Source organism: Rattus norvegicus, chromosome 18, assembly GCF_021556685.1.
Source record: "Rattus norvegicus strain SHRSP/BbbUtx chromosome 18, alternate assembly SHRSP_T2T, whole genome shotgun sequence".
Classification (NCBI taxonomy): domain Eukaryota; kingdom Metazoa; phylum Chordata; class Mammalia; order Rodentia; family Muridae; genus Rattus; species Rattus norvegicus.
The window spans coordinates 513,559-525,786 of NC_141551.1; the positions used below are offsets into that span (position 1 = coordinate 513,559).

General features: G+C 38.4%; 1 protein-coding gene across 1 annotated transcript in view; it reads left to right on the forward strand.

Annotated features, from left to right (window-relative positions):
* Window positions 1-2,666: 2,666 nt before the first annotated feature.
* The window catches only part of LOC147999636 (uncharacterized), a 43,364-nt gene continuing 33,802 nt past the window's right edge, over window positions 2,667-12,228 (forward strand). Inside the window, 2 exon segments of the mRNA XM_087593645.1 lie at window positions 2,667-2,681; window positions 3,459-3,585. Of these exon segments, the coding sequence (XP_087449771.1) occupies window positions 2,667-2,681; window positions 3,459-3,585 (142 nt within the window).

The window sequence follows — 12,228 nt, forward strand, 5'->3', positions numbered from 1 at the left end:
TTTAAATGAGGAAAAAGAATACCCTTGGCAGGGAAGGGAGAGGCAAAGATTAAAACAGAGACTGAAGGAACACCCATTCAGAGCCTGCCCCACATGTGGCCCATACATATACAGCCACCCAATTAGACAAGATGGATGAAGCAAAGAAGTGCAGACCGACAGGAGCCGGATGTAGATCGCTCCTGAGAGACACAGCCAGAATACAGCAAATATAGAGGCGAATGCCAGCAGCAAACCACTGAACTGAGAATAGGTCCCCTATTGAAGGAATCAGAGAAAGAACTGGAAGAGCTGAAGGGGCTCGAGACCCCAAAAGTACAAAAATGCCATGCAACCAGAGCTTCCAGGGACTAAGCCACTACCTAAAGACTATACATGGACTGACCCTGGACTCTGACCCCATAGGTAGCAATGAATATCCTAGTAAGAGCACCAGTGGAAGGGGAAGCCCTGGGTCCTGCGAAGACTGAACCCCCAGTGAACTAGTCTATGGGGGGAGGGCGGCAATGGGGGGAGGGTTGGGAGGGGAACACCCATAAGGAAGGGGAGGGGGGAGGGGGATGTTTGCCCGGAAACCGGGAAAGGGAATAACACTCGAAATGTATATAAGAAATACTCAAGTTAATAAAAAAAAAAAGAAATACTCAAGTTAATAAAAAAAATTGATCAATGAAAAAAAAACATGCAGAATCAGAGCTGAGTATTTATTGGAGGCAAGAGCATACAAAGATAGTGTTCAATTATTAAACCAATGTGTTTCTATTTTAGAAAGTTTACAATACTATACAATACATTTTAAGAGATAGCAACTTCCATCTTCCTAGAACTGAAAGCTTCTTGGGCAGTGTATTTTCATCTGGCGATATTGTGCCATGCATCTAGATATTCTTAGGTACAGCATTTTTCTTTATATTTTTAAAATCAGATATTTTACGAATTTAGATTTCAAATATTATCCCCCTTCTCTCATCCCTCTTCCACCCTCTCCCTGCTTCTATGAAGAAGATCCCACTTCAACCCACCCATTACCAACTCAACTGGCATTCCCCTATACTGAGGAAGGGAGTCTTCTCAGGAAGATGTGCTTCTCCTCCTATTTATGCCAGACAATGATTTCATCTGCTACATATGTGTCTGGAGCCAGGGGTCTCTGCATGTGCACTCTTTGGTTGGTGGTTTAGTCCCCATGAGCTCTGGGGTGTCTGGTTAGTTGATCTTGTTTTTCTTCCTATGGTTTTAGAAACCCCTTCAGCTCCTTCAGTCCTTTCTCTATCTCCTCCAGTGGGGTCTGTGTGCTCAGTCTGATGTTTCGCTGCAAGCATCCTTATCTTGAGCTTCATTTAGCCTGTGAATTGTATTTTAGGCATTCTGAGATTTGGGGCTAATATCCAGTTATCAGTGATTCCATACCGTGTGTGTTGTATTGTGACTGGGGTACCTCACTCAGGATGATACTTTCTTGGTCCATCCATTTGCCTAAGAATTTCTAGTATAGTTCTAACTACTAGATTGTACTAATTTACAGGTACACAATAAAACTGGAAATCTCCTCTTGGACTAGTTCTACATCTTGCATTCCTGAAACATCTGAATCTTCAAATACATGGTATATAGGTGTAAAGTATTAAAATAATATGAGAATGATAGAGGAAAAAGAAATAAAGAAATATATAGAAAATTTCACAGAACCTTGAGGCACAATTTGTGTTTCTATTAGCATTTCCTCTAGTGTCTGTTGTTAATCCATTAGGGTGAGTTTTCCAGCAGAGAAAAACATGTCTCCTTGTGTTGTCTAGTATATTTTTTGTAGAAATAAAATGCCCTTGGTTGGTAAAGCCATCTTTAATATAACTGTATTTTCAGCTTCTTATCAGCCAAAAGTGCCACCAGGGAAGATATTGTAGGAGCATGAAGTTCAGCTGCCTTCTGTGACAGCTGAAGGTATTAAACAAGAGGTATTGAGGTATGAATATATGAGTACTTAATTATTAATCCAAAACAAGAGATGTCACTGCTAAAAGGAAATTGGTGCGAAAATACAAGCATGTGTCTTCCTTTAAAACAACAACATCTTGGCCTCTTAGAAGAGGACATAAACTCCAAAAGTACTATCTCTTTTCAGACTGGTGAGATAGGCACTGACTGACTTGCTTTTCTCAGCCTCAGGAAACTCTAATGCATACCCAGCATGAAAAATACCTTCAGCTGTGGACACCTCACAGATTCTGGCAATTATTGAAAAGAGATGCCTCCACTTGATTTTGAATAACCATCTGAGATAAATATGACGGAAAGAAAAGGTGACCATCTACTTCAGCTGACGGCTCTGCTCAGCCTGCATTTACAACTCTGATCTGGCCGAATTAGGTTTATAGCAGGTCACTGCAGCCGCATTTCCAAGTCAGTAGAGAATACACCATTTTCTAGAAAAACAGCACCTAAATTCAGATCAAGAAAATCTTTTGTTTTATTTCTGCCTATAGAAATCATTTTTCCCATCTCTTCTCTGAGACGAGTCACAGTGTGTGGTTAGTTTTGATTCCTGCTTTCTGCTCTTCAGTTTTACAAGGAACAGGAGGACCTGCTCTCTCTAAGTACAGAGTGACTTTGTGGAATGTGAAATGTGAACTTCTGTGAGATATTCCCTTCTGAAGGAGAAAGGAAAGATGGCTTCTTGTCAGGTAAATGTATGCATGATGATGGGAAAGGTTGAGTATTCTTACAGAATCTTCATTGCCAAAACTTCCAAACTTTCCTATGCTGACTCACATTTAGAGCACTATTTTTTCATATGACTCTCAGAATTAAGTTTTCAAAACTTATGTCAATGGTGTGCTAAAGACAGGTTTTTACTTATTGCAGACTACTTATTTTTCAATATATATATGGAAATGTATTCTGAAAATCTTGTGAAGCTTCTGCTAACAAAGCTGAATGTACATGATGGCAAAGGGGAATGTATAATTCTACAGAGTCGCTTGTGTCATTATTTACCTGAGATAAAGGCTCATGTTTCATGAATGTTGCATCTCAGTCCCAAGGCAGTAATTCTCTGCTTTCCTACTGCTGCAACCTTTTATTAGGGTTCCTCAAGTCATGGTGATCCCAACTATAATTTTATTTTTATTGCTACTTCATAATTGCAATTTTTCTAGTGTATGAGGCAGAACGTAAATACCTCTGTTTTCTGGTACCATAGGCAACTACCATTAGATATACTAGAGGGTCATGCAGTTTCATTTCCAAAGGGGTCACCACCCACAGGTTGAGAACTGATAGCATATTGAATCTTTGCAAAGATTCTTTGCACAGCATTCTTTCATTCAGAGCACAATTTATCAAAAATGTATACTAGTTATTTATACCAGACCAAGTTCCATAATTAATGAATCTTTCCTTGGGTAAAATATAGAACTTGGGTAATGGATACAATGGGATACTGTTAATTTTAATTTCAGTGTCTATTGACTTTTATGGATGTGGCTATAGAGTTCTCTAGGGAGGAGTGGGAATGTCTGGATTCTGCTCAGCGGACTTTGTACAGAGATGTCATGTTGGAGAATTATAACAACCTGGTTTCTGCAGGTGAGAAATATTTTTTTCGTAATTTCTACTTAAGGGATTTGTAAAACTCTACTTAGTGTTTTGGTCTGACTTACATTAATCATTAGGTGTCTTAAATTGTTACAGATTGATTAGTATCTTCTTTACAGTTAACATGTTAAGTACCTTTATCTTGGTTTTACATTTTATATAAGGATTCTTCATTCTTATATGTCCTTAGAATAAGCATTTAGTAACATTTATATTTGAATGCACTGTGACTCACACATTCACTTTTTTTTCTTTGATTGGATAGGTCTTTATTTACATTTCAAATGTTATACCATTCTTGGTATCCCCTATCCCAACTCCCGTCCTCCTGATTCTATGTGGGTGTACCTCTACCCAACCAAGCTATTCCTCCTCCCTGCCATGGCATTCCCCTACACTGGGTCATTGAGACTTCACAGGACCAAAGGCCTCTCTTCTCATTGATGCCTGACAAGTCCATCCTCTGTTACATATGTGCTGGAGACATAGATCTATCCCTTTATACTCTTGAGATGGTGGTCTAGTCCCTGGGAACTCTGGGGTATCTGGTTGTTTGATATTGTTGTTCTTCCTATGGGATTTTAAACTCCTTCAGCTCCTTCAGTCCTTTATCCACCTACACCATTGGGGACCCCATTCTTAGTGCAATGGTTAGATACGACTAATCATCTCCGTATTTGTAAGGCTTGGGTAGAGCCTCTCAGGTGACAGTTATATCAGGCTCCTGTCAGCATGTAGTTCTTGGCATCAGCAATAGTGTCTGGTTTTGGTGACTGTATATGGGATACATCCCCAGGTGGGGCAGTCTCTAGATGGCCTTTCCTTCAGTCTCTAATCCACATTTTGTTTCCATATTTCTTCCTATGGGTATTTTGTTCCCCATTCTTGACAGGCTTGAAGCATCCACAGTTAGGTCTTCCTTCATCTTGAGCTTCATGTGGTCTGTAATTTGTATTTTGGGTATTCCCAGCCTGTCGGCTAATATCCACGAATCAGTGAGTATATACCATGTGACTTTTTTTGTGATTGTGTTACTTCAATCATGATCATATTTTCTAGTTCCATTCATTGCTTATGAATTACACGAAGTCATTGTTTTTAATAGTTGAGTAGTACTCCATTGTGTAAATGTACCACATTTTATGTATCCAGTCGTCTGTCAAAGGACATCCGCATTGTTTCCAATTTCTGGGTATATTACATAAGGCCACTATGAACATAGTCGTGTATGTGTTCTTGTTATATGTTGGAGCATAGTTTGGGTATATGGCAAGGTGCCTCATAACTGGGTACTCATTAGTACTATGCATCTTAGTAAAGCTACAATCTGTTGGTTGCAGCTTTGTCCTATTGACAGTGTCCTTTGCCTTTCAGAAGCTATGCACTTTTATTTGGTCACATTTGTCAATTCTTGATCTTAGAGCATAGGCCATTGGTATTCTGTTCAGAAAACTTTCCCCTGTTCCCCTGTGATTAAGGCTTCTTACCACTTTGTTTTCTGTTAGTTGCAGTGTATCTGGTTTTATGAGAGGTCCTTAAGTCACTTGGATTTGAGCCTTGTACAAGGCAGTAAGAATGGAATGATTTGCATTCTGTTCCATGCTGACCTCCTGTTGAACCAGCACCATTTGTTGAGAACAGTGTATTTTTTCCATTTGCTGGTTTTTGCTCCTGTGATCAAGTGACAATAGGTATGTGGGTTCATTTCTGGGTCTACTGATCTATTCTGTTCCTCAACTAGTCTGTCTCTCTACCAATACCATGTTGGTTTGTTCATTGTTTGTTTGTTTGTTTGATCACAATTGCCCTGGAATATAGCTGGAGGTCAGGTATGGTGGTTTTTCTCAGAAGTTTGTTGTTGTTGTTGTTGTTGTTGTTGTTGTTAAAATATTTTTTGCTATCCTGGCTTTTTGTTTATTCCAAATGAATTTGCAAATTGCTCTTTATAAGTCTATGAAGAATTGAGTCGGGATTTTGATGCGATTGCATTTATTCTTTATATTGCTTTTGACAAAATGGCCATTTTAATATATCCATCTTGGCAATCCATGAGCAAAGGAGATCTTTCTATCTTCTGAGATCTTCTTCCATTTCTTTCCTCAGAGAAGTGAAGTTCTTGTCATACAGATCATTCACTTGCTTGGTTAAAGTCACACCAAGTTATTTCATATTATTTGTAACTATTGTAAAGGGTGTTGTTTCACTAATTTCGTTCTCAGCCTTTTTATCTTTTGAGTAGAGACAGCCTATTGTTTTCTTTCCATTATTTTGTTAATCCAACCCCTTTGATGTCTTTGTTCATCAGGTTTAACTGTTCTCTGGTGGAACCTTTGGGCCACTTAATTTTACTAAAATATCATCTGCAAATAGTGATATTTTGATTTCTTCCTTTCCAATTTGTATCCCTTTGACCTATTTTTGTTCTTTAGGGCTTCAAGTACTATCCTGAATAGATCGGGAGAGAGTGGGCAGTCTTGTCTATTCCCTGAATTTAGTGGGATTGCTTCAAATTTCTGTACTTTTATTTGATGGGCGCTAAGGGTTTGTTGTATATTGCTTTTACTATGTTTAGTTGTGGGCGTTGAATTCCTGATCTTCCAAGACTTTTATCATGAAGGGATGTTGAGACCTTTAAATGCTTTCTCAGCATCTATAGATGATTATATTTTTTCTTTGAGATTGTTTCTACAGTAGATTAGGTTCATGGATATTTGTGTATTGAACCATCCTTGTATCCCTGTGATGAGTCCTACTTGATATTTTTAATAAGGGTTATCTGCCTCTGTGGTCTACCTTCTTGATTTCTTTGTATATATTAGATATTAGCCCTCTCTCTTATGTGGGATCGGTAAAGAACTTTTTTCTTTTTTTTTTTTTTTGTTTTTCCATCTTTATTATATTGGATATTTCTTATTTACATTTTTTTTATTCACTTGAGTATTTCTTATTTACATTTGAGTGTTATTCCCTTTCCCGGTTTAAGGGCCAACATCCCCCAACCCCTCCCACTCCCCTTCTTTATGGGCGTTCCCCTCCCCATCCTCCCCCATTGCCGCCCTCCCCAAACCAATCACTTTCACTGCGGGTTCAGTCTTAGCAGGACCCAGGGCTTCCCCTTACACTGGTGATCTTACTAGCATATTCAATGCTACCTATGAGGTCAGAGTCCAGGGTCAGTCCATGAATAGTCTTTAGGTAGTGGCTTAGTCCCTGGGAGCTCTGGTTGCTTGGCATTGTTGTTCATATGGGGTCTCAAGCCCCTTAAAGCTCTTCCAGTTCTTTCTCTGATTCCTTCAATGGGGGTCCCGTTCTCAGTTCAGTTGTTTGCTGCTGGCATTTGCTCTCTCAGGAGAGATCTACATCCAGTTCCTGTAAGCCATCACTTCTTTGCTTCATCCATCTTATCTAGTTTGGTGGCTGTATATGTATTGGCCACATGTGGTGCACACTCTGAATGGGTGTTACTTCGGTCTCTGTTTTAATCTTTGCTCTCTATTCCCTTCCAAGGGTATTCTTGTTCCCCTTTTAAAGAAGGAGTGAAGCATTCACATTTTGATCATTTGTCTTGAGTTTCATGTGTTCTAGGCATATAGAGTAATTCAAGGATTTGGGCTAATAGCCACTTATCAATGAGTACATACCATTGTGTTTTTCTGTGATTGGGTTACCTCACTCAGGATGATATTTTCCAGTTCCAACCATTTGCCTACAAATTTCATAAAGTCATTGTTTTTGATAGCTGAGTAATATTCCATTGTGTAGATGTACCACATTTTCTGTATCCATTCCTCTGCTGAAGGGCATCTGGGTTCTTTCCAGCTTCTGGCTATTATAAATAAGGCTGCGATGAACATAGTGGAGCACATGTCTTTTTTATATGTTGGGGCATCTTTTGGGTATATGCCCAAGAGAGGTATAGCTGGATCCTCAGGCAGTTCAATGTACAATTTTCTGAGGAACCTCCAGACTGATTTCCAGAATGGTTGTACCAGTCTGCAATCCCACCAACAATGGAGGAGTGTTCCTCTTTCTCCACATCCTGGCCAGCATTTGCTGTCAACTGAGTTTTTGATCTTAGCCATTCTCACTGGTGTGAGGTGAAATCTCAGTGGTTTTTTTTTTTTGATTTGCATTTCCCTTATGACTAAAGATGTTGAACATTTCTTTAGGTGTTTCTCAGCCATTTGGCATTCCTCAGGTGTGAATTCTTTGTTTAGCTCTGAAACCCATTTTTTAATAGGGTTATTTGTCTCCCTGCATTCTAACTTCTTGAGTTCTTTGTATATTTTGGATATAAGGCCTCTATCTGTTGTAGGATTGGTAAAGATCTTTTCCCAATCTGTTGGTTGTCGTTTTGTCCTAACCACAGTGTCCTTTCCTTACAGAAGCTTTGCCGTTTTATGAGATCCCATTTGTCGATTCTTGATTTTAGAGCAGAAGCCATTGGTGTTTTGTGTAGGAAATTTTTTGCAGTGCCCATGTGTTTGAGGTGCTGCCCTAGTTTTTCTTCTATTAGTTTGAGTGTATCTGGTTTGATGTGGAGGTCCTTGATCCACTTGGACTTAAGCTTTGTACAGGGTGATAAGCATGGATCGATCTGCATTCTCCTACATGTCAACCTCCAGTTGAACCAGCACCATTTACTGAATATGCTATCTTTTTTCCATTGGATTGTTTAGGCTCCTTTGTCAAAAATCAAGTACCCATAGGTGTGTGGGTTCATTTCTGGGTTTTCAATTCTCTTCCATTTGTCTATGTGGGTAAAGACCTTTTTTCAATCTGTTGATTACTGATTTGTCCTAAAGGGAGTGTCCTTTGCCTTATACAAGCTTTGCAGTTTTATGAGGTCCCATTTGTTGATTTTTGATCTTAGAGCATAAGCCATTGGTGCTCTGTTCAGGAAATCTTCCCCAGTGCCCATGCAATCCAGGCTTTTCTTCATTTTTTTCTACGAGTTTTAGCATATCTGGTTTCAAGTTGAAGTCCTTGATTGACTTACACTTAAGTTTTATGCACGGCCATTAAGAATGCATCGATTTGTATTCCGCTGCATGCTGACCTCCATTTGAACTAGGACCATTTGTTGAAAATGCTATCCTTTTGCGCTGGATAATTTAGCTCCTTTGACGAAGATCAAGTGACCATAGGAGTGTGGGTTAAAATCTTGGTCTTCAATTCTGTCCCAGTGATCTATCTGCCTGTCTCTGTTTGAATACCATACAGTTTTTATCACCATTTCTCTGTAATATTGCTTGAGGTAAGGGATGGTGAGTCCCCCAGAAGTTCTTTTATTGTTGAGGATAGTTTTTGCTCTCCTGGGTTTTTTGTTATTTTAGATGAATTTACAAATTGCTCTTTCTAACTCTCTGAAGAATTGAATTGGGATTTTGATGGGGATTGCATTGAATCTGTAGGTTGCTTTTGGCAAAATGGCCATTTTTACTACATCTATCTGGCCAATCCACGAGTATGGGAGCTCTTTCCATCTGCTGGTATCTTCAATTTCTTTCTTCAGAGATTTCAAGTACTTGTCATACAGATCTTTAACTTGCTTGGTTAGAGTCACACTGAGGTATTTTATGTTATTTGTAACTTTTGTGAAGGGAATCATTCCCCAAATTTCTTTTTCAGGCTGTTTATCTTTTCAGGAAAGGAAGGCTACTGATTTGTTTTTAGGTAATTTTATACCCAGTCATTTTGCTGAAGTCATTTTATTAGGCTTAGTAGTTCTCTGGTGGATCTTTTGGGATCACTTAAGTGCACTATCATGTCATCTGCAAACCGTGACATTTTGATTTTTTTCCCTCCCAACTTGTATCCCGTTAACCTCATTTTGCTGTCTGATTGCTCTGTCTAGGATTCAAGTACTATATTCAACAGGTAGGGAGAGAGTGGGCAGCCCAGTCTAGTCCCTGATTTCAGTGTGATTGCTTCAAGTTTCTTGCCACTTAGTTTGATGTTAGCTACTTGTTTCCATATATTGCTTTTAATACGTTTAGATATGGACCTTGAATTCTTGATCTTTCCAGGGATTTTATCATGAAGGGGTGTTAAATTTTTGTCAAATGCATTCTCGGCATCTAATGAAATGATCATGTGATTCTTATCTTTGAGTTTGTTTATATAGAGGATTACACTGATGGATTTTTGTATATTAAACATTCCTGCATCCCTGGGATGAATCCTACTTGATCATGATGGATGATCATATTGATGTGTTCTTGGATTCGGTTTGCAAAAATTTTAATGAGTATTTTTGCATCAATATTAATAAATGAAATTGGTCTGAAGTTCTCTTTTTTGTTGGGGCTTTGGTTTTAGAGTAACAGTAATTCTAGCTTCATGGAAGGAATTTGGTAGTGTTCTGTCTGTTTTTATTTTGTGGAATAGTTTGGACAGTATTCATATGTGGTCTTCTATGAAGGTCTGATAGAATTCTGCACTGAACCCGTCTGGACCTGGGCTCTTTTTGGTTGAGAGTCCTTTAATGACTGCTTCTATTTCTGTAGGAGTTATGGGGTTGTTTAAATGGTTTATCTGTTCCTGATTTAACTTTGGTACCTGGTATCTGTCTAGGAAATTGTCCATTTCCTCCATATTTTCAAGTTTTATTGAATATAGGCTTTTGTAATAGGATCTGATGATTTTTTAAAAATTTCTTCAGATTCTGTTGTTATTTCTGATTTTGTTAATTTGGATACATTCTCTGTAACCTCTGGTTAATCTGGCTAAGGGTTTATCTATCTTGTTTATTTTCTCAAAGAACCAGCTCTTGCTTTTTTTGATTCTTTGTATAGTCCTTTTTGTTTCTACTTGGTTGATTTCATCCCTCAGTTTGATTTTTTTCCTGCCTTCTACTCCTCTTGGGTTTATTTATTTCTTTTTGTTCTAGATCTTGTAGGTGTGCTGCCAAGCTGCTGATATATATTTTCTCCTGTTTCTTTTTGTAGGCACTCAGAGCTATGAATTTTCCTCTTAGTACTGCTTTCATTGTGTCCTATAAGTTTGGGAATGTTGTATCTTCATTTTCATTAAGTTCTAAGAAGTTTTTAATTTCTTCATTTGTTTCTTCCTTGACCAAGTTGTCATTGAGTAGAGCATTGTTAAACTTCCATGTATATGTGGGCTTTCTGTCATTATTGTTGTTATTAAAGACCAGTCTTAGTTCGTGGTGATCTGATAGGATGCACAGGATTATTTCTATGTTCCTGTATCTGTTGAGGCCTGTTTTTTGACCAATTATATCGTCAATTTTGGAGAAGGTTCCATGAGGTACTGAGAAGAAGGTATATCCTTTTGATTTAGGATGGAATGTTCTATAAATATCTGTTAAAACCATTTGTTTCATAACTATTGTTAGTTTCTCTATGTCTCTGAATTTTTTTTCTGTTTTTATGATTTGTCCATTGATGAGAATGGGGTGTTGAAATCTCCTAATATTATCGTCTGAGAGGCAATGTGTTTTTTGAGCTTTACTAAGGTTTCTTTTATAAATGTAGGTACTCTTGCAATCAGAGCATAGATATTTAGGAATGAGAGTTCATCTTGGTGGATTTTTCCTTTAATGGATATGAAGTGTCCTTCCTTATCTTTTTTATGACTTTTGGTTGAACGTCAATTGTATTTGATATTAGAATGGCAACTACAGCTTGTTTCTCTGGGCCTTTTGCTTGGAAAATTATTTTCCAGCCATTTACTCTGAGAATAGTGTCTGTCTTTCTCTCTGAGGTGTATTTCTTGCATGCAGAAAAATGATGGGTCTCCATGTCCTCATCAGCATTTGTTTTCACTTGTGTTTTTGATCTTAGCCATTCTGACTGGTGTGAGGTGGAATCTCAGGGTTGTTTTGATTTGCATTTTCCTGATGAGTAAGTATGTTGACCATTTCTTTAGTTACTTCTCAGCCATTCTATATTCCTCAGGTAAGAATTCATTGTTTAGCTCTGTACTCCAGTTTTCTATAGAGTTATTTGTCTCTCTAGAGTCTAAGTTCTTGCATCTCTAACAGATGGAGGATTGGGAAAGATCTTTTCCCAATCTGTTCCTTGCCATTTTCATCTAATGATAGTGTTTGTTGCCTTATGAAAGCTTTGCAGTTTTCTTAGGTTCCATTTGTCAATTCTTTTTTTTTTCAGCTGTGTTTTTTCTTCATTTTTTCTTGGATATTTTTTTATTTACATTTCAAATGTCATTCCTTTTCCTGGTTTCCAGGACGTAAGCCCCCTACCCCATCCCTCTCCCCATCTTCTATAAGATTGTTCCCCTTCCAATCCACCACCTCTTATTGACCCGTTGACATTTCCATAAGTTGGGGATATAACCTTGATAAGACCAAGGGATTATTCTTCCATTGTTGCCCAACAAGGCCTTTCTCTGCTACATATTTAGTTGGAGCCATTGGTCATTCCATGTATATAGTCCTTAGGTAGTAATTTACTCCCTGGTTGGCATTCCTTTCTTGTGGTGTGGCAGTCCCCTTTAGCTCTTTCAATCCCTTCTCTAATTCCTCCTACATGTGTCCTGTTCACAGTTCAGTGGTTTGCTGCTACCTTTCATGTCTGTATTTGACATGATCTAGCTGTGTCTCTCAGGAGACATTCATATTTGGTTCCTGTCAGCATGCTTTTCTTAGCT